Here is a 23,672-nt window from a genome sequence, read left to right as displayed (position 1 = left end):
AAGTCCAGTTGCCTCTTGAAAAAAGCACCTTTGAGACAACCATGACCTGGATGACTGAGAATCTCCACAGACATTCAACTTCAGAGTACTAAATGAAAACTAGTATTCTTCTGAATGAAGTCTGTAGCTGAAGGGATTGGTGAACCTCAGGGGAACAGTGCTTTTATTTGATTAAGGATTCCACAAAAAGGCACCATGTATTACAAGCATGGGCCTTTGAGCCTTTGGGCCTTTGGGCCTTACAAATAAGTACAAATATGTTCTTACTTTCTGGTCAGCTGGTTCTAGCAGTACTTAAAAATAAAATAGGAGTCTGAAAAAAGTCTACTGATACCAATTACAGTTTGTGAATATTCTCTTTTCAATCTATGATTGAATAATTGCAAAATGAACATATTTTGGAACATTTTCCAGGAAGCCTCCATATGAGATCACACATGATTTCCCCTGAATTGCCTTAGAGATTGACCTTTGTTGACCTTTTAAAATAATAACATGACATTTTCAGAAAAGAGACAAGATCTTATCTTATTCTCCCAGCAGTATGCTTAGGCGTAATATGGCTAGGAAGAAATGTAGATAATTTTATTAAGCAGTCTTTCAAAATCTGTATTGAGCGACGTGTTTTTACATTATTGCACTAGACTTACAAAAGTACATAATATATTAATATTTAATCATGCTAGGAGATATGTCAATTTTCAAATCTTTCCTCCTCATGGTTATCTTCAACACACAATGGCAAGCTTGAGCAGGTTTCCAAAACTATATTCACAACTTTATTATTGCCCAAGGAGAACAGACCATCTTGAAAAGATTATACTGGAAAAAAATAGAGAGCAATTGGAATCCAAGTGACCATGAGAAGATGCTTGATAAAGGATACAGAAATGAAAAAGATGAATATTGTTAACATTATAAATAATATCTGTAGTACCACCACCAATATGTCTATGAATGAAACATGCTTATGTACAATAATGTAAACTTTACCAAAAGCCTATTTTTGTTTTACATTCAATAAAACAGGAATTGTAGACATTTTTTCTTCTTTAACTTTTTAAAATGGCAACCGTAATTTGGGAGGCTGGGGCTGGAATTACTGAACTCAGCTAAGCAAAGAAATTACAGTACAATTTGCTTTCACAGTGGTTACTTGCATCATAATTCACCCACTTTCTTCCCAAGCCCCCCTCCCCCCCCAAAAAAAAGGAATTGGAGGTAAAACTCTTATTATGGATTGGCTTATTGGCTTATTAAAAATCTCTGCCCACGATTTCACATTAAAGAGACAGGATAACTTTCCATTTTATTTCATTTTTTCCCCATCCGTGCCTCTTTCATGTCAGTGATGCTACAGTATTATGAATGTAAGTGATTAAATACCATATGGAAAATATTTTCTCTATACAGTATATCCAGAAAAATCAATCATTTTTAATGCCACTGAAATAAATGGATTGATATACTAGTAAGTAAATGTTGATCATAGGCTGCTTCTGCGGAAGAAAAAAAGGGAACATTAACTTTGCTGATTCTACCTCCTCCTATAATTTATTGTATCTCTTGAAAGGCTGTGCCAAATGCTGGGAGAGTTTACTGAAGAGAACAGAATGGATGATTGTGGCATAATTGTTGATTATGTTTATTTATTACATTTATTATTTTTAGCAGCAGTTTTCATTGAACATTAGTGCCTTCCACAAACGAAATGCATCCTTTCATTTGTGAAAGAGAGAAACTTTCTGAATTCAACCCACTAGGAATATAGAGTAGTCCTCATTTAGCAACTGCCTTGTTTAGATCTGTTCACTGTTACTACAATGATAAAAAGGTAACTTTGCAACCAATCCTCCCATTTATAACCTTTGCAGATCTGTAAAGCAAAGGAAAGCTGATCATAAGCACAGCTGCAGTTTCATTTAGTAACCACTTCACTTAGGAACCCAGTTGCCAGTCCCAATTATGGTCACTAAATGAGGACTTGTACTCACTTTAGGTGAGCGGTCGCCAACGGGTGGGCCGCGGCCCACTGGTGGGCCATGAAAAATTTTTGGTGGGCCACAGAAAAATCTCACCCCCAGAGCACCCCCTCCAAAGCAATTAATCCAGGCTGTGCAGAAACACAAGTGCTGCACTGCCCACATGGCCTGCAGGAACCCTCCCCGCCCACTCACTCCTTACCCAGTAAACTTGCCTGCTAAATTGCTCTTTTTCCTTTTTCTGACCATCATCTGTTCTGCTGTGCCGGGAGATTTAGATTAGCTAGGAAGCAGGAAATGGTTGGATTTCTTGCTTTCTAGCTAGTCTTTAGATCTTTGGCTCAGCACAGCCAAACCTCCCTTAGTACTGAAGGTTTGCTTGCAAGCAAATTCAGTTCAAACTCATGGCAAACGAATTTGAGAGACTGAGCTAGCTGATGGCAGATAGATAGATCTCTGAATGAATCTGTGATTCTGTGAGCAACTCAATCTGCCTGCCTGCTTTGCCTGATTTTGGGTAAAAGTTGCTCTTTTTTAAATAAAAAAATTCAATATTTACATACATGGTGTGTTGTGAGTTAATTTTGTGAGTTTGCTTGCACGCAAATTTTATGTGACAGACTGAGCTAGCCAATGGTAGATAGATCTCTGAATGAATCTGTGATTCTGTGAGCAACTCAATCTGCCTGCTTTGCCTGATTTTGGGTTGCTCTTTTTTTATAAGTTGCTCTTTTTTTTATAAAAGAGCAACAAAAAGTTGCTCTTTTATAAAAAATCAATATTTATATAAATATTTATAATATTACATACAAGCCATGCCCAGCCAGTCACATGACCACCAAGCCACACCCACAAATTAGGCCATGCCCACAGAACCGGTTAGTGGTCCCTGGGATGTAAAATTATGAGTTTGGTGGTTCCTGAGGTCCAAAAGGTTGGCAACCCTTGCTTTAGGTTCTTTGCTGGAAAAACCAAATGTTTTTCCTTAAATCCAAGTGCTTTCAGGAAGTTTCATACTATGCCGCAAACACAGAATAATCAGAACTGAACCATTAATACAAATGACATCACCAAGATGAGGTGATGAAGAATAGCAAATTGCTTGGAAATCCTTTCCCATTTTGGCAAACTCGGTGAATTGGGAATGCAATTCATGGAATTCCCACTGAATGTTCTGGAATTGCAAGGATGCTAAAGTGGGAAAAGCATGTCTACTATGTCACCACTTAACAACAAAAAGAAAAATAGAAGTCAGTTGACTAGTGGAAATGCAGATGATAACCAAATCCATATTTACAAAGAGAAAACGAAAACATTACTGCCTTTGTGATCACTGCAAAATACAGGATAAATAACAGAGCCATGTATTCATTTGGTTCTACAATTTGTTGCTATAAAACACAAGCTGTTAGCAACATTGACTATTCATTTGTCCATATTTTTTCCACAAGAACTATTTTTTGGTCCAGAAGTCAATTTCTATTTGATTGCATTTGTTGATCTATTGGGTTTCCTTGACTGATTTCTCACAAATATGAAACAATTGCACATTTGAAAAAGTCCTGTAGCTTTAAATAAATATGTGTGGTTTTACCAATGAAACAGTCACACAAGCCCTCTGAGGGTTGTCAAATATTCTTTATGCAGTGCAAAGGGAGACAACACATTTATCCCTTCCTTATGTTATTTACACTTACCAAACCGCAATTATTATTTGTTTTTTTAAGCACAAAATCATGGAAAAATAGTTCCAACTCATTGAGTCAGTCTGAAGAAGAATTATGGGACAAAAGAAAGAACACTGAGCTGAGCCGGACTGGATCAGATGTTCTGTCATATTTCCAATATCAGAGTGCAGAGGCGGTGATGGAGTGACTACCTTCTCTGGCTGCTTGCATGCCCTTGAAAGCCAGGGAAGCTGGAATATCACAGTTGTGGGGTGAAAGAGGATTGCCCCCAGCATGCTGCCAGCCGTGACTACCTACGTAACCAGAAGGAGCAGCACTGTACGCCATATAAGGGGACACCTGGGCTGCTGCGGGATAAGGTGTCATTGTTGGTGCAGAGACAAAGCTTCCGACAGTTGGAAGGCAGCTTGGTGCCTAGAAAACAACAAGAAGAAAAGAGATGACCATTGTTGTTTGAAAAGAAAAGAAAAAAGAATGAAGCATCTAAAATGTCTTCATTAATGTAGGACCGATTTCAGATACAACATTTTCAGCTCTCCAAGGTAACAGTTAAGTCAATCTGTACTTTCTTACTAGCCAATCTTGGGTCCTGGCAACTGTCTGGACAAGTCCCTGCTCTTTTCTTGGCAAGATTTCAGAAGAACTTTGCCATTGCTTCTTCCCAGGACTAAGAGGGTGTGACTGGCCCCAGGTCACCCAACAAGATTCATGTCTAAAGTGGTATAACTCATACCCTTCCAGTTTCTAACCCAGTGCCTTAACCACTACACCAAAGTGGCTCTCTGGGTTCATTAAGGATCCCCAAATGTAACTGGGTCAAAAATTTTATAGCAGATTTTTTTTGGGGGGGGGGGGAACCCTATTAGGAGGCAAACTTAATAGCTTATACATGGCAGATCTCAAGGAATCTATATTATTCCTTAAAACCTCTCAAAATCACCCCAGTTCTTCAAGTTTTCAGTGGTCCAATAAGGCCATTTTGCATTTTTTTTAAAAACATTTTTCTATGAGCTACGATGAGAAACCCATCAACTGCTAACCCCCTGATGTGAGAGATGTCTTCTTTTTAATCCTCTTTCACAAACTTGAAATAAATACTTTCTAATAAATTAACTTTTCATCATACATTTTTTCTTTCTTAAATTTCCTATACAATCAATGTATTACGTAGCCCTCTATCCAAGTAATTCTGGCATACCTGCATCATAACTTCCCACATGAATTGCAGAATGTTTCATCAAAACTAGCGCAATTATTCTGGCAGCAACAGCTGGGTAATGGTGGCTATTATCCCCTTACCTTATTGTGCCAGGTTAAGACCTTTCATATGTTACAGAGCTTCTCCTTTGCCAATTCAACAGATCCTTAGTATGGGAAACTGGTTGCATTCCAGTAAACAGTAGTGGGAAAGGCCAAAGGAAAAAACTAAATAACAATGCATCTCAGATTTTAAAATGTTTCCTTTCCAGATTCTTTTAACAGGGCATACCATACTCAAAGGCATCATTAGCATTGCTTGTGAAAACAATATAGGCCTGTGCTTTCAGATTTTTCTCAAAGAATGGCCATAAAATTGCCCTCTGCCTTGCTCCTACAGAGCTCAGTTTGACAAGCCACATTTCAATTAATGGGAGCTGAGCAAGAACACTGCCGAGCTCATTTCTTTGGAATTTGAGCTGGAGAACTTTCCAATTGCTTTTCTGCCTTCAGAACTGAGCACTGCTGGAAAAAATTTCCAATAGCATGAAATTTAATCCCTACAAATATTAAGATGTATATGCTGGGGAAAAAAATATCCAGAACAAGGACATTCAGGCACACACAACAACACCAAATTGGCATGGGGTGGGGGTGGGGATTATTCTCTGCAGCATGCATTCAAGTAAGGATGCAGGCCATTTTGTAATGGTCTGGACAATGGACCTGCTTTATTTAAATTAATTGCCATTCCTTGAGAATTCTACAAAAATATACCTAAGGCCGCTTCTTACACAAAGCTGGTGGAGATTGCTAAAACTTCAGCTCACACCACTTGTTATTCTATCCAGCAAGCCTAACAAGCATCAATAATAAGCCTACACTTTTTTGAATTCTCACTTCATGGGGTTTGAATACCCATTTGAAGACCCATTCAGTCACTGAGTTGGTACCAGAACTACAGTTCTGCCTGCAGCTGCTGCCTCAAGCAGACTTTCAGTCCATGGGCTGCTCCTGAAGTTTTCTCTTAAGACAACAAAGCCTTGTTCCATTGGGCCTTTTTTAAAAAAGATGCCTGAATGACAGAAGTGGTTTGCTATGCAGGGTATGTGGGTGCTTTTTTAAAACTTACATGCACTTTGCTCCATCTAAATAATACTAAATCCCTCTATAATCACAGGGGCTGACATCTTGTGCCTCAGGCAAAGCAGAAAATGTTGCCCCCTCCCACCTCATTCAAAATGCAAAAGCAACTGTTTGTATCTTACTTCAGCTCTTGAATGGGAGAACACACACACACACAAATTCAGAGCTGGAGGGTAGATCATAGGCAGAGAAGGAATGGCTGAAGGCTCTTCTGTGCAATCCACAGCTTCAGCCACCTGAGACTGTTGGACCATTCTGCCAGACAGGAGGACTGGATCTGGCAGTCACAACTGTGTTCCACTTTGGACATATTTTATGGACATCCCCCTCACAAGTATGACCTCTAAAATGTTGCTAGTGCAAGGTTTAACCTGGAGAGACCAATGATAAAAATGATCTACACACTGGCTTACATAGGGTATTAGAACCCAACATTTCATTCAAATGACACTTTGGAGAATGGGCAAGTGCCCTGGACATTTACATATTCATTTAAAGCAGATGCCATTTGATTCAATGGGACTCACTCCCAAATAAACCCACTTCCATTAGAACAAAATCACTAGTCAGGAAAACATGAGCTATGCTTATAATTTGGGCTACATGGCTTAATAGAGGAGTTGAATCCCATTTGTTAATGTGACAGTTTATACAAGAAGTACATTCACTTGCGAATGAAGTGAAGGGGATTAAATTCCAGAACCCTATATATATTGGGCCAATAATTCATCTAGAGAATTTCAGTTGAAGGAAATGAATACCAAAATTCAGAATCAGGAGTTGAGAGAACCCTGTGGTGTTTATGGGTTTTGAAGGTACTTAGAAGTCTTTTCTTAAGTGCTGGGCTTTCAGAAACATTTTTTTAAAGTTCTGTAAATATTCTGCCATAATTGAAGCCATTGTTTATAAAAGGAAACTGAAGTATTGAAGATCTGTTAGTAGATGAATGGAATCTATAGTCCCCTTTTGCCCAATATCTAAGAAGCAAAATCCACAGGGGAGACATGTTGAATTGTTTCAGCTGCTCAGAATTAATGCTTTGTAGCAGTCCAAAGAAAGTGGAAATTCAGAGGAGAGAACAGTCTTCTCCTTTTTCATGGTTTGTCTGTTTAGCAAAATGCATTTTTATAATTTTGTTGTAGCTGACTCAACAGTTATAGTGCAAAGAGCTGTCCGTGGGAGTTACCCCTCAATTATGCCAATTTAATCAAAGTAGAGAGTGGGCTCAAACCTGTAAACAGAATTAACATGAGTTAGGATCCCCACCCATGCACATAAGCATTGTGTTAGAGAAACTGAAGCAATATCCATGTTTCTGCTGAAAACTGGGAATGGCAACCTTTCTGGCCATAGATTTAATGTATACATTTACGTGTGGGAGCCAAGTAGTTCAGCAACCAATCACAGAATGCATTCATATTACTAATGTCATTGTGAATGCAGCAGGTATATCTGTTTCACAATTCCAAAAGGGACTTACAGCATAAAATACTACATGAAACAACCAAGTGAGAAAAGATGGCAGGAAGAAGCAACAAAAAAATACATTCCCAAAAATGTGAGCTGTGCAGAGAGCCTTAAAGAATTAAATCAGACAGTTGCACAGAGGTTATCTAAGACAGTCCTCTTCTAGACATAAGAGTTGGAGGAAGTCCTAACATCAGAACTTGCTATGCTAGCCAAAAGTTAGGGCCTTCCCGTTCCCTTGGGGTTATTATCAAGAATTATCCACATCTGATTGACCACTGCCACTCTTCCCTGCCCAGACTTCAGATGTACTTAGGCAGCAGCAGAACATCTGGATGAAAGCAGTGAATTAAATCTATTTTTAAAGCAGCCACCATTTTACATTTTCTACAGTTGGATATCTGGTGTTAGGTATTACATTTTCAGAAATCTAAGATGACCACACAGTGATGTTTAGTATTCAATATAGAATAGAATAGAATAGAATAGAATAGAATAGAATAGAATAGAATAGAATAGAATAGAATAGAATACTTTATTGGCCAAGTGTGATTGGACACACAAGGAATTTGTCTTGGTGTAAATATCTCAGTATACATAAAGAGATAAAAGTGATACATTTGTTAAGAATCAAGAATCATAACATACAACACTTAATGATAGTCATAGGGTACAATCAGCAATCAAATCATACTAGGAAACAGTCAATATAAATGGAAAGGTTACAAGCGACAAAGTTATAGTCCTACAATCACAAGTGGGAGGGGATGGGTGATAAGGAGTGATGACAAGATTAACAATAATAGTAGTGCAGACTTTGTAAGAGTTGAACAGTGTTGAGGGAATTATTTGTTTGGCAGAGTGATGGCATTCGGGAAAGTACTGCCCTTGTGTCTAGTTGCAATGCTCTATAGCTTCGTTTTGAGGGAAGGAGTTGAAGCAGTTTATGTCTGGGATGTGAGGGGTCTAGCCCTCTTTTTGATTCATGCAGTATACAGGTCTTTGATTGAAGGCAAGTGGGTAGTAATTGTTTTTTCTGCAGTCCTAATTATCCTCTGAAGTCTGTGTCTGTCCTGTTGGGTTGCAGAACCAAACCAGACAGTTATAGAGGTGCAGATGATAGACTCAATAATTCATCTGTAGAACTTTATCAGCAGCTCCTTGGGCAGTTTGAGCTTTCTGAGTTGGCACAGAAAGAACATTCTTTGTTGTGCTTTTTTGATGATGTTTTTGAAGTTAGGTGTCCATTTTAGTTCATGTGATAAAGTAGAACCTGGGAATTTGAAGGTCTCTACTGTTGATACTGTGTTGTCTAGTAGTGTCATTTCTACGGTTTTCAGTGTGTTCAGTTCCAGTTTGTTCCGGTTACACCATGAGGCAAGTTGAATAATGTCCTGTCTGTATGCAGATTCACCCTTGTCTTGAATGAGACCAATCACTGTTGTGTCATCAGCAAACTTCAGTATTTTAACAGATGGATCGTTTGAGATGCAGTCATTGGTATATAGGGAGAAGAGAAGTGGAGAAAGCACACAGCCTTGGGGACCCCCTGTGCTGATTATACAGGTATCGGATATGATTCTGCCTAGCTTCACCTGCTGTTTCCTGTCTGTTAGGAAGCTTATGATACACTTACAAGTGTGTTCAGGTACCGCTAGTTGGTTTAATTTACTTAGAAGAGTGTCTGGAATGATGGTATTGAATGCTGAGCTGAAGTCTACAAAGAGGTAGGTATTTAGAGATTCAAGGTGTTGTAGGATGTAATGCAGAGCCATGTTAACAGCATCATCTGTCGATCTATTTGCTCGGTATGCAAATTGCATGGGATCTAACAGCGGATCCGTGATGGTTTTCAGGTGGGACAGCACAAGCCTTTCAAAGATTTTCATAACTACAGATGTTAGAACAACTGGTCTGTAATCATTCAGTTCCTTGATGGAGGGCTTCTTTGGCACTGGGATGATGGTAGAGCATTCGAAGCAGGAAAGAACATAGCACATCTCTAGTGATCTACTGAAGATTCTACTGTAGATATTGCTACAGTGGAGAAAGGACACAACTGGAAAGTAGTGTTGTGGAACATTATCTTTTTAAAAGATTCTGAATGTGTATGGGAATACTGTGCTTAATGAAAAGATGAGGCATGGATTTTAACCGTGGGGTTCTTTTCCAATTTGGACCTAGCCACAGACCTTTTTTGTGTTCTGGGGGACAGGACATTTCACTGTATTGTTTCAAGCTGCTAATCTGATTCCCAAAATAATGCTAAAATGTTCTTTTTGGCTAAAGAAGGAGAAAGCCTTAATTAAATCTGCATGTTTAGCTAAGTAATTAGTTGTTGGCAAGTATATCTCAAAAGCAGATATCCCTGTCTTATTGGATTTAACAGATCCTCCGGAGAAGTTTTCCCAGTTTAAGAGCCAAGAAAGAGAATGGCATACACTTTTTGAATCCTAATCATTTTTTTCTTTTCTCTTTTACCCATGTTGACATCATCCTCTCTTCCCAGAAGTAGGAGGGTCTTGATTTTATTGGGTTAGTGTGTGAATCAAAATTTCTCAAATGCCATTTTCTTTGTTGGGAGATCTCTAGTTGGGATCCTAGAAGCATCAGCCATTCAGTTGCCAATTACATTTAGACACCCTGCATTTCTAACCAAGAAGAATAGATGATCCAAAAGCCTGGAGCTTTTCCATCATTTTTCCCTCAGAAAAAGAATGAGCAACAGAAATTGGATGCTGACCAGATAAACAAATGCAAAATGCTGACTCATAGAAGCCTCACTCATTCCAGCAATAATAAAGGCTCTGGATACCCATGAACAAAAGCTCCTACTCTTTCTCCACCAGAAAACTAATATTTTTTTTCTTCAGTGGGACAAGTGCAAGACCAGCATCTTGGAGCAGTAAAGAGCTTTGCAACTCTATTGTAAAAGTATTTTCAGTTTAGGCTTTATGCAAAATTGAGGTATGCACTGCTAAACTAGGTGGATCCTAGTTCTCAAAACGATGCTATGGAGCACTGCACATCAGAACAACTAGATACAAGAACAGTTTTTTCCTGAAAGCCATCACTCTGCTAAACAAATAATTCCCTCAACACTGTTCAACTATTTACAAAGTGTACACTACTATTACTGTTAATCTTCTCACCACTCCTTATCACCCATCCCCTCCCACTTGATTGTTTCCTAGTATGATTTGATTCTTGATTGTACCCTATGACTATCATTAAGTGTTGTATGTTATGATTCTTGATTCTTAATGAATGTACCTTTTCTTTATGTATACTGAGAGTATTTACACCAAGACAAATTCCTTGTGTGTCCAATCACACTTGGCCAATAAAGTATTCTATTCTATTCTATTCTATTCTATTCTATTCTATTCTATTCTATTCTATTCTATTCTATTCTATTCAATCTGTCTTCCTTCTCTTCCTGCTTTTCTCTCCTTTCTATTATTGTGGCTTTGGTTCTTCTTCTACTAGGTACTGCATTGTTTAAAAACTGGAAAAATCAATTCTCCAAATTTTCCCCCTTCCCCCCAACAACCATTTAAGATCTTTTCCTTGCTCCATACTTTCTATAGAGCTTTGTTTCTTTCTTTCCTGTTTTATATTTTCTATAATTTCTAAACTTCTGACACCCCAACTTGCCTACAGCAACTCTTTCACAAATTGTTGCTATCTACAATTATTCATACTTCCAGGCAGACTGGGTAATCAAGAACATGCTACTTCAAGCACAATTTTAACCCTAGCTAAGTTGCACTCATGCCAGTTAAATTTCATTTATAAATGTTTTTTGTTGTGGTCTGTACATTGTATCGATAACATTTATTTTTATGTCTCATTTAATCAACCCTTTACCCTATGTTGTATTTTGAATTAGACTTTTCTTAACAAAAACCACAGAATTTGTTGCATTTTTGCTTTTCTTTAAATAAATCACTTGAACGCTTTGATTAAACATATTTAATGTGTATCTTTAAATAGAAACACTTTACTTTGAAAAAGCTTATATTTATATCTCTCTGTGTTTTAATTCATCAAGGCACACTTTTGGGAATCTCATCTTTGAATCACAATCCTGGATTACATCTGGTAATTCCAAAATCAGCCTCTCTGTACCACTGGCTGTAAAGATCCAAAATTTATTTCTAAGGGAAAAGGAGCAGAGGATCAGTGTTAATGGGCATTAAGCCTCCAGCAGCTCTCCAGAGATACCAGAATGTAGAGAGCGTAGAAGGACAGGAAGAAGAGCTGCTACCAAGGCTACAATCAGATACAAGGGACTTCAGTCCAGGCCCAAAACATAACTTGAGGAAAGAACCGCTGCCTAACTCACATGAGTATAAAGGCAGAGAAAAACTTTGGGTCAGTCACTCTCTCTCAGCCCAATTTACCTCACGGGGTTATTGCAAGAGGGAAAATAGGAGGAGAAAAGAGCGTTGGGTATGTTCATCACCTTGAATTATTTATAAAAAATAATAAAGGTGGAATTAAAAAAACCACAAAGACTTGCAAGTTTCTGTTACTAAAGCTATTATAATTAAAATAGACTTGTCCTACATAGAAACATAGAAAACTGAGGGCAGAAAAAAAACCTAGTGGTCCATCATATCTGCCCTATGAATGTGTTTATTTTCTTTTCAATTTATTTACATATTATTTTTAATTATTGTTTTTAGATTTTATTCATTTTTATTTTATTTTTGTCCGATGATGGACATTTGTTTATTCCAAGCATGTTTAAAATCAGTTACTGATGATTGATCCACTACATTGGCTGGAAATTGGTTCAAAGCTTCCACTACACTTTCTGTGAAATAATAGTTTCTAACAGTACTTTTGATCCTCCCTCCTGTCAGTTTCACGTTATGCCCCCTTGTTCTTGATTTTTGCTTATTATTGAAAATACTACCTTCTAGAACCTTATTCACACCATTAATATATTGAAAGGTTTCAACAGTGTCACACACACACCTTTCCCTTCTGCCCTCCAGGCTGCACATATTCAGTTCCTCCAATCTCTTCTGATAGGTTTTGTCCCTCAGATCTTGCATTATTTTTGTTGCTCATCTCTGATCTCACTCAATCTTATCAATATCTTTTTTTAGGTGAGGTTCCCAAAACCAGAGACACTAGTCCAACTAAAGCCCTATATAGCAAGATTTTTCCTGCTGCTGATCCTTCTAGTGATGCATTCCAGAATTTTGTTTGCCTTCACAGTTGCCTGGCCAATTTTCTTATTTTGCAGCTATCTGCTATGAGAATACCTAAATCTTTTTCTTCTGTTGTTCTATCTAATACTGTACTTCTCAATATGTTCTACATATTGGAAAGTTCTCCCTGTTGGAGGATTCTTTTACCTTAAGTGCATGATCTTACATTTAAAAACATTGAATTCTAGTTTCCATGTTTTTTACCAAATGTTCCAGCAATGCCAAATTGTTTTCCATGTTATGAATACCCCCAGGAACGTGAACTCTATTACACGCTTGGTGTCATCAGCAAAAAGACAAACCTTACCTAGCTATCTTTCTGTGATATTACAAACACATTGAAGTGAATAGGATTTAGGACTGAGCTTTGTAGTAGACAACTTGTGGAATCAACAGCAATAGGACTTAGACTTATATACTGCTTCATAGTGCTTTACAGCCCTCTTGAAGTAGTTAACAGAGTCAGCATATTGCCCCCAACAATTTGGGTCCTCATTTTATTGACCTCAGAAGGATGGAAGGCTGAGTCAACCTTGAGCCATTCAGAATCAAACTCCTGGCAGTGAGCAGTGAATTAGTCTGCAGTACTACATTCTAACCACTGCGCCACTGTGGCTCATAAGCAAGTATCAACATCAAGCAAAAGAAGTCATTATGGAAAAGCGACTTCTAAACATTAGAGATTTATGGTAGATGGATGAGCGATTATTAGAATACGTCAAGTTTCAGTAACGAGGAAGCAGGTGCTAAACTAAAACAAGAATTTGATGTACATCAAAAGGTGAAGAGGAGACCTGTTTAGAGGTTAATTCCAGTCATGAATTGGAATGTATACATATGAACTGTTAGGATTAACTGTAATCTTAGGGATTAGGATGATCAGAGTCAGAAATATTTCATAGTATGATAACAGTGGATACATCAACACAAATAAGCTGTCTTCCATACGCCCCTGATTCATGTTTTGGTAAAGAACACTATTCTTTTAAAAAAAGTGTTGATGTTTGCTATATGCTTTCCATTCTATGTACACTGTTCATAAATAAAATTTCTGGAATTGGAGCCTTGGAGTAATTCTTGTGAGAGTTGCTCCTGTGCTTTTTGGCAGTGGGTCGTAATCTATATGCAAAAGCTTTCAACCCATCCTTGCTTGCATAGAAAAAAAGCAGCATCCAAACTGGACAAAGTATTCTCACACCGCAATCATGTGTGTAGTGCAGATTGGAGTGGGCAGGGTTGTTTGGACTAAAACTGAACAACAGTGGAAATTCTCAGCCATCTAGGTCATGGTTGTTCTAAAAGTGCTTTTTCAAAGGCAACTGGACTTTATTTTTTCATGAAGATATTTTGCTTCTCACCAAGAAGCTTCTCCAGTTGGAGCCTCCACCAATTCAGTAAGAATTGAAGAAGTTTCCTGGATGAGAAGCAAAACAGCTTCAAGGAAAAACAAGTCTAGTTACCTTTTGAAAAAACACCTTTGGGATGAACAACAGTGAAGAGTTTCAAGCCTTGATAAACTGTCATAGGCAAAGAGACATATATAGTACATGACTCTTGTCAATACCAATCTGGGCAGAAATGAAGGTAGAAAACAAGCAGTTTTCCTTTGCTTAAGGAAAACTATATATTTGTGTGTATTTGCCAAAATTCAGGACTGGATTACATTAAAATAAGCCTTTTAAAAATGTTCCCTTCATTATAATTCTCTTTCTGTCTCTGTCAGATCAGATGTTGCTTGCACGAATAAAGATGGAAAGGTTTGGTTTCATTTGCAATTGTGCAACCAAACCATAATATGGCTGCGCTATTTGGCCTCTTAATGGACTGGTATAGCAATGCTTAAACGTGGAAGCAGAAAAGTTGAGCACCTCCTGGCAAAGTATAAGGCCAGGTTCCATTGGAGAGAGAGAATGCTGGCAGAAGGTGAGAAAAATAGAGAAATGACAAATTCATGATGCTATTTTTCTTAGTAAACAAGGAACTCCTTGGTCCGTAAATCCTGACTCAGCACAACACTACAACTCTGTAGTCATATGTATGAAGGAACACAGACAGAAAGTAGATTTAGTGTAAGGGAGGGAGCATGAAAGCAGCTATTACATTTCTGGAAATCCCAAAAACTTATCCAAATTAATTTAACTTTAATTGACTGCACTATATTAATGGATCTACTGTTCTTGGCAATGCTTAAGACTGGACTTCCATTTGAGGTTTTGTGTATAAACTAAACATAGAATAATTCGTATACTGAAGTCAAGAGATTAAATTATGCACTGGAAAGTCCCAGGTTCAAAGCTCATAAGACGAATAAATACATCTTTAATTTAATCTATTTCTCAAATTCACATACTAACAAGAACATTGGACAAACTTACTTTACAAGAATATTAAATAACATGCACAGGTACTGTTGCTGATATAAGGATAATTATATTTTTATGTCCACATCCTCCATCTTAGCAAATGAAAATTTATTGGACTGTATCTCCCATCGCCCCAAGGGAAAATAATAGTTGTAGACTAAAACCTCTAAACCTCAGGATGACTAAACCTCAGGATAAGATGGGGACTAAACAACAATTATATTTGTAAAAGGGAACATTTCTGATTTTAACCAATTTCTCTCCCCCAGATGCTTGCTTCTATCCTCTAAAACAAATTCAGGGCTTCTCTGGAATGGTCCACAGCCCTCAGAATCAGACTACTAGAATGAGGAGGCATGAAAGCTCTGTTGAACACACAGAAGTATTAGTGGGCGTTAAGATTTAATGGATTGTCATTTTTATCATTCAAACTTTCTGTTTTAATTAACTACTTTCTCTTGTCCCAGCCTCATATGACCCACCAATATATTTCAGAACACTCACATTTGACCCTTGACTTACAGAAGCTCACTCACACATGAAGTAAATCATCCAATTTTGCTACTCCAATTGACTTTCTGTGCTCAGCCATACTTCAAAGTTTGCTAAAATTCACATACTGTATGTGGATATCATTCCCCCAAGGAAGATTTTTCAACTGGGACATATTTCAGTACTGAAATGTTGCTTTGTCTTATTGGCCATTAGCTTTCAATACATTATTTACTGATCTGATATTACAGCTCTTCTGCAAACAAAATACATGCTTGAAACCTCCAGTTCAGCAGATTGTCAAAACATGAACCTAACAAGACTAAAACATTTGCAAAACAGCTAGAAAAGCTTCGTGTTTGTATAAATAAGGCTGACAGCATGATTAATGCATATTTGTATTTTTGACAGAATGAACTTTCAAGACCTATTCAAACATGAGGGTGAAGGTTCATTCTCTGAGCTTGTGGGTTAGTTTTCCAAATGTTTCGTTACCAGGGTAGGTAACATCTTCTGCAGAGTTTAGGGGATGTCCATGTCCATGTCCATGTAAACAAACCTTCACTCTCATCCTATTCCCAAACTACAGATATTCACCACTATTCAAATACACACACACACACACACACACACACACACACGTGTGTGTGTGAATGAATGAATGAATGAATGAATGAATGAATGAATGAATGAATGAATGGCAAAAGATTGTGCTTCTCAATAAAGACTTGGAGGCCAAGCAGACATATTTCACGGAATTGAACATGCCACATTGTTTTGCTTTATTGGATGGTAAATTGGATGGTTTGATGTTATTCAAGCCAATTTTTATAATCCCAGGAGAAGACTTAATATATTGCCCAATTCAGCTTTATCAGCCTACAAATAATGAACCTCTTCTTTATAGATGTGAGTTTTCAAAAGTAGAGATACATTTAACACAGGTAGCTTCTTCTTTTCATTTTTTTAAAGGCTACAGTCATATCTTCACACCTTTTTCCAAGAAGCAAGCTCCATTGATTTAAAAACGAAACTTCTGAATAAATGGTTACCTTAGGAGAATTTGACTGAATTCTACCATCTCTGCCCAGTATTGATTTTGGATCCAGTGCTAGAGAGCACAAACATTTACGAAGGCATGTGGTTGAAGGACATTAATTGGGTTCTTTTTCTGAGCAAATTTTATTTTATTTGCCTAAGAACTTGAAAAAGATAATAATGAAGAAATCCATCCTCAAGTCCACTCATCAGGACTACCTTGAATAAGCAGCATGGAAATGGCAATGTGAGGAGATACGAAAAGACAGGCATATTCAATGTTCAGGGGAAAAAAAAACACAAAACCCCACAGAGACTGACCGGTACGACGGCTTTCAACAACCAAATAGAAGGATCACTGTTACAGCAGCAATTTGTTGCAGCTGACATTTCTTTGGCCTTTAAGCCAAGTCATAAATCTGCATCTTTTAGGCAGGGTTGTAGCATTTTTCAAACTGAGGGCAATTCTTGACTTCAGAACTATAGGCCAGAGGCTTCACTCTCAAAAGGAGCTGTGGTCAAGAACAAAACATTTGATTTGATTTAAAGTTCTTTAACTTTGATTGACACCGTAACTCTCTATGTACCTACTAATGTCTTCCCTCAGTTACCTTTAATATCCCAAAAATTGTTTTTAAGTTGGCTTCCACACCATGCATATTCCTCTAATTATTTACCTTTGCTTTTAATATTGATCCTAGGATCAAAGTATGCATCATATATGTATGTATGTGTGTGTTTTGTGTGTGTGTGTATAAATATATAACTGTAAATTGTGTGTGTGTCTGTGTGTATACAAAGATATTAGGGATAGGTAAATATCTGCAATCTTATTGAACATCACAGGTAGTTGTATCAAAAGAAGCATATATTAAAGAATGTTGGATATACAATATTAATAAAAAAATAGTAAGGAACAAATCTGGATTGTCCAATTAGAAAAAAAATAGACAAAACTTTGAAATAAAATAGCAATAGCACTTAGATTTATATATTGTTCCACAGTGCCTCAGAGCACTCTCTGAACAATTTACAACAATTGCCCCTTATCTGGGTCCTCATTTTACCAACCTCAGAAGAATGGAAGACTGAGTCAATCTTGAGCTGTTCAGGATCAGATTCCTGGCAATGGGCAGAGTTAGTCTGCAATTCTGCATTCTAACCACTGTGTCATTATTACAATATATTTGTAGTGTCACAGTGACATGAACCAGAGTTAGAATCATCTTTGTATCCCAGTATACATCTTTTAAGGGTGGCATGATTTCATTATATACAGTACAGTAGGAAAACCCAAAGTACTCAGATGTAGCCTCATTTTTTCCCCTAAGGTTCTGCCTGGACTAGAGCAAATATGAATTAAATTAAATATGAGCTAAAAGGGTGCAGTGGCGGCCAAAAAAGCCAATGCAATCCTAAATTGCGTTAACAGAGGAATTCGGTCACGAACATGTGGGGTACTAATACCACTCTATAAAGCCTTAGTAAGACAACACTTAGAATACTACATCCAATTTTGGTCACCACACTATAAGTAATGTTGAGACTCTAGAAAGAGTGCAGAGAAGAACAACAAAAATGATTAGGAGACTTGAAGTTATAACATATGAACAATAGTTACAGAAACTGGGCGTGGCTAGTCTAGTGAAGAGAAGGACCAGGGGAGACATGGTAGCAGTGTTCCAATTCTTGAGGGACTGTCACAGAGAGGAGGGTTTCAACCTATTTGCCAAAACACCTGAAGGTCGGACAAGGAATAATGGATGGAAACTGATCAAGGAGAGAGATTCAATCTAGAAATAAGGAGAAATTTTCTGACAATGAGAATAAGTAACCAATGGAACAGTTTGCCTTCAGAAGTTGTGGGAGCTTCATCAATAGAAGCTTTCAAGAAGAGATTGGACTGCCATCTATCAGAAATGGTGTAGGCATGGGGGTCAAACTCGATCATGTCACGTGATGTCGCAACATTTTTTGCCTTTGTGGAGCCAGGGTGGGCAGGGTCTGTATGTGATGCATCTGGCCCATGGGTCACCAGTTTGACACCCCTGGTGTAGGGTCTCCTGCTTGGCTGGGGGGTTGGGCTAGATGACCTACAAGGTCCCTTCCAACTCTGTAATTCTGTTATTCAAAGGTAAGACAGCTATAAGATTGCATTAAAGTAACAAATAGATTTCGTAAAGCAGCAGCTTCTCTTTCTTCCGTGTGCATGAAACTTTTTCCTAAACCAATCATATGACTCCAGGCAGTCAGTGAAACTGCACAAACAACACATTATTTCTCATAATCTTTTAGCTAGTTAGCTGACTATGTAAGTTGTTATTTTATTGCATTTTTCCTCTGCAATGTTTTTTTGCTGTATGAACAATGAGGCTAATTATAGAATTTGCGTTTGGGAATTAAGCAAACAGGACTTGAAATAAATTCTCTGTGATGTTTCCTCTACTTCGGTTCCTAAAGTACCATATAACATTTAAGAGATCTATAGGTGACTTAAATCTGCATTTACAGCTTTTCTCTAGCTTGTGCTTTCCTAGTCATGCACTGTCACTTATTAAATATCTCTAATTTTGGAGGGTTCAACAGCCAACAAAACAAGCCTCTAAAATATCACAGTCCCTGATTCTCATCAGTTCTGCTGGCAATTTTTTGCCCTTTTTTCCCATGTTCTAATACCACTCACAATAGCTGAGAAGCTTTTAAGAAGACACCTTTGACTTTCATCATTTTCAAGAAAAAGAACAGTTTGGCTGTTAAAATATAGATGAAAGATGGTTAACAAATAAAGAAGAACACTGAATTAGAGACAAATATTTTGTTCATTGCCTGTCACATTTCAGAAAAATAAAGGTTTCACCATGACATAGAGTCTTAAGAGTTTAATGCTACTTGCCAAAGAGGTAGAGATGCCCATTACATTACCCCTCACAACCTACACACCAAGCTACAAATTCAGTACATTCCATGTTCAGAAAAAATTTGAATGAATGCTTTTGAGATAGTCAAAAAAAATAATGTAAACACTATTTTTAATGTATGTGTGTATTATTTTAAAACTAATGTCTCTAGGCATTGTTTCTCATAAGATCAAAATGAAAAGATGACTGCCATTCAGAATATTTTAGTAATTATTTAAATGAATGTGGCTGCCCATCTTAAGCAGCTCTAGGCAGCTTACAATGACCATAAAGCTAATTAATAAAACAATCATAAAAATAACAAAAACACCCCATCATCATCCCCCTGGGGATGCCTCCAGTCTTCCAACCCCAAATTCTCAATAAAAAGTCAGTCTTCCCAAGGACTAGAAGAGCGGGCGTGGGACTTGTCAAATCACTGGTGGGAGGTTGTTCCACAAGGTAGGGGAGCCATAAAAAAGGCCCGCTTCTAAAGCAAGATTTCAGGGACCATGCCCGCCCTATCTGATCTAATAGGACAGGCAAATATTCTTGGGGAAAGAGACTCCTACGAATCACCGGGTGCTATGCCATATAGGGCTTTTAAGGTGTCAACCAGCTCCTTGAATTGCTGATAACAGCAGTTTTGTAGAGTAAACTATGTGGACAGTCACTTTTCTTTCTTTTTTTTCTGAACTGTCCCTGAAAATCATACTATGTAATCAAAAACAGCTTTCAAAACCAATTTCTCTAAACACCCAGCAGTCATGTGTCCCTATCCTTGGAGACGGGTTTAGTAAGATTGCCACCCCCCCAAAAAAAAAAAAAAAAAAACCATAGTCCACCCTATATTAGAGTGAAATTGTTTTTTAAAACCATGTCTTACCACACACCGGAGGTGCCAAAAGTATATATTAATTAAATTCAAAAATAGTTCACTAAGAGTCAGGAATGGCAGATTGGCTAATTTAGAGATTTACTTATATCCCTTTTCTAAGATTATTAGATGCTTTCAGATCATTACTTTTTATGCCATTTCACCAGATGCAATTTCTTTGCATTACAGTCCTCCAGGAAAGCTCTGAGTTGGTTCCTCATGGAATTTCCTCTTCTAGATAGCCCCCACCCACCCCCAAAAGCCCATGATGTCCAGTAAATGAACCCAGTAGCAACCATCTGCTGTTTTCTGGATTACTTATAAAGAAACTGTTTTAGCTAGATTTTGGTTTGAACCAGTAAGCTTTTAATTAAGTTCTTATATACATGTTGTATTCTGGATCCCATAAAGGATACATCTCCTTCAGTGTACTATCTTTCTTTTTAGGAGGAAATCTAGCTTATCAATAGGGACTTTTTATCATTTATGATGGACGTGCAATAAAGCAAAGAAATATTGAAGTAGAATTCATATTTTAACACAGAAAATTCTTAAAGTGAATCTAAAGAGAAAACCGGAGACTTTTCTTTTGGGTTTAGATCGGGGGGGGGTGGGAATTCAAACATTGATGTATATATGTTGATGGAAGCAAGACTACTTTACGCACAGAAATGGAAGGACACTTTGATCCCCGCAATGGATGAATGGCTGCAAAAACTGATGGAGTTAGCAGAGATGGCTAAATTGACTGTTTTGATCAAGGAAAAAAATACAAATACTTTTATTTCTACTTGGAAACCACATCTGGACTTTGTGCTTGAGGTAGAAAAAAATGAATCTTTGATTGTGGGTTTTACTGATTACATAGATTTGTTGTTATAGAAATGGCTAGTTAATACAATCATATAAAAGTAAAAAGTTGAGGGTTGGTGTTAATGCCTTATTCTACTGCACCAAAGGGAGTCGGAAGTCAGTGCCTTTTTTTCCTTTTTCCCCTTTTCTTTCTCTCACTTCTCCCTTCCTTTTTCCCTTCCCTATTTTCCCTACTATTTACTTGTGTACTTTCTTTGTAGGTTATATTATAAACTAATAAAAGCTGTTTCAAAAAAAATTAGTCTATTCCGAGGCATAACACTGAGAAGATACTTGTGCTTTTATTCAAGCATTTCATACCATTCAGGTTAAAAAGATCAATTCTTTGCCTCTGACCTCACAACTGCTGCCAGTCACAGTTGACAATATCGAGTCTTACAAATGCTGCAGAGCAGCTTCCTACATTCCGAAGGTATAGAAGAGAGCACTACCAATCAGCATGTATTATGTGTTATATCCTCAGTGGAGGACTGAATCTAACCAGAGGCCAAATCATTCCACAGGCATGTCTGGCAAACCAGATCGTGTTTCATTGTTGTTTTGTTGCATTGTTTTATGATGTTTGGTTTTATATAACTGTTGTGAGCTGCCCAGACTTGTGGTTTTTAGATGGGTGGTCATAAAAGTCTTTTCAATAAATAAAATAGATGTGGAGAAATGAAGCTCTACTCCTGCTCCAAAACTCAGCGATCCTGAAGTTCTATCGCTCCAAAAGAGGCTGCCAAAGATCATCCAGAGCCTCTTTAAGGTATTCTCTGCTCAGACACAGGTTGGGAGAAATCATTTCCACCAATAAAGGAGAATATGTGTAACTCGGGGTTGAAATGAGGGCACTGGTGATATTAACCAGTTTGGGTAATGAAATGTCGGCAAGAAAATAAACAAGCTCAGAAAGCACCAAGGACCCTTCACATCATTCCTAGCTTACTTCCGAGCTGAGGAGTAAGGCAGAAGAAGAAAAGGGTGGATTTCTGTATTAGTGGAAACATGGAGCACTTCAAGGAGGTCTGCACCTTAACTTCCATAAGCCAGATAAGCTGGCTGGGGAATTCTGGGAGTTGAAGTCCACCAGGCTTAAAGTTGCCAAGGTTGGAGACCCCTTCAGTAGTCATTACAGGATCAGATGCTTCTGGTAGCATCTAATAGTCCCACAACCAAGGAAAATGCAGACAAGGGTTTCCTTCTTGTCCCTGTGGCCAAAAATACTACAAGATAATGCAGGAGTCCTCTTTGTTCCACCAGCAGAGAAAGGTGGGGTGGGGGGAGAGGAAAAGAGGAAATTTTAGAGAAAAGGCTTGGGAAAGCGCATCCCTTTCAGAGTAATTGAGCTGTTAAAGGTCAGGGTAGGAGTAGAAATTTCTCTTAGCCCTGGACTTCCGGTTTGCCAGGCTTCGGCGGCGGCAGGGATTCGCGATTCTGCGCGATCCCTGTTGCGCTAGCCATCTTGGTGCCTCTGATCCCGACAGGTCTGGAGGATAAGGCTGCCCCGTAGAGGCAGCCGAAGATAGGGGGGATCCGGATAGGGGTTTGGGAGTGTCGCAGACCCCCTTCCCAGCCGGCAAAACCCCTTTCTCTCAAGGCGGTGGAGCGGCGGTCAGTAATGGCCGCCACAAAGAAGCGGGCAGCTGAACAAGATTGTGCAGGAGGAAGAAGGAAATTTCTCTTAGCCCTCAAGCCAGGTGAGCAATGTAGGAAGTAATGAATCCCAGCTAGACAGGGTTCTCCATCAAACATCCTTCTGGTTTTGCAGATGTCTGCTAAGAAAGAATGGGCAGGTAGGGCATTATTTCTCAAATCTGGCAACTTTAAGGTGTATGGACTTCAGCTCCCAAAATTTTCCAGCCAGCATCATATTGAAGTCTACGCATGTTAAAGTTGCCAACGCTGAGAAACACTGTATAGAGGGGGAAAGAAATAGAACAAATTGTAAGCAGTGAACTTTTAAGACTGTGGACTTCAACTCCCAGTTTGAGGAATTCTGGGAGTTGAAGACCACAAGTCTTAAAGTTGCCAAGGTTGGAGACCTCTGTACTAGAGAAAACAAGATTTTGTATTCTGGAAAGTTAGCAGATGTTAGTGTTTATCTCTGCTGGGAAATCTCGTGCTATGATTCAGAATTTTTTAAATTCATTATAAATGTAAATATAAACATAAATAAACCAACTTTTTTTGCTATTCAGGAATTACTTTTACATTTAGAAAAATAAAATGTCTTATGTTAACCAAACTAGAGGCAAAAAGAGCTGTTAAGCTACAGGTGTTAGAATGAGTTTGGGTTTTTTTAAAAAATTCACTCCCTCCATCCCCAAAGAAACCATTTCACCCATGCCTCTCTCCGCGATACCTGCTGAGGCTTCAAGAATTTAAAAGTGAGCCCAGCCCCTCCCTTCAGCAAAAAATAAAAATGTTGAACCCTAACAAAGATGG

The 23,672-nt window shown here is 38.1% G+C and overlaps 1 protein-coding gene across 1 annotated transcript in view; it reads right to left on the bottom strand.

The window, feature by feature from the left end:
• Positions 1 to 1,629: 1,629 nt before the first annotated feature.
• Positions 1,630 to 23,672, bottom strand: part of PAX9 (paired box 9) — a 41,755-nt gene continuing 19,712 nt past the window's right edge. The window contains exon 4 of the mRNA XM_026711245.2: positions 1,630 to 4,084. Within this exon, the coding sequence (XP_026567030.1) occupies positions 3,830 to 4,084 (255 nt within the window). The 3' untranslated portion in view covers positions 1,630 to 3,829. The remainder of the gene's footprint in view (positions 4,085 to 23,672) is intronic.

This window comes from Pseudonaja textilis, chromosome 1, assembly GCF_049901715.1.
Source record: "Pseudonaja textilis isolate UNSWEBS1 chromosome 1, rPseTex1.2, whole genome shotgun sequence".
Taxonomy (NCBI): Eukaryota; Metazoa; Chordata; class Lepidosauria; order Squamata; family Elapidae; genus Pseudonaja; species Pseudonaja textilis.
The sequence above is the reverse complement of the archived record's forward strand: the minus strand, read 5'-3'. Positions and strand labels throughout refer to the sequence as shown.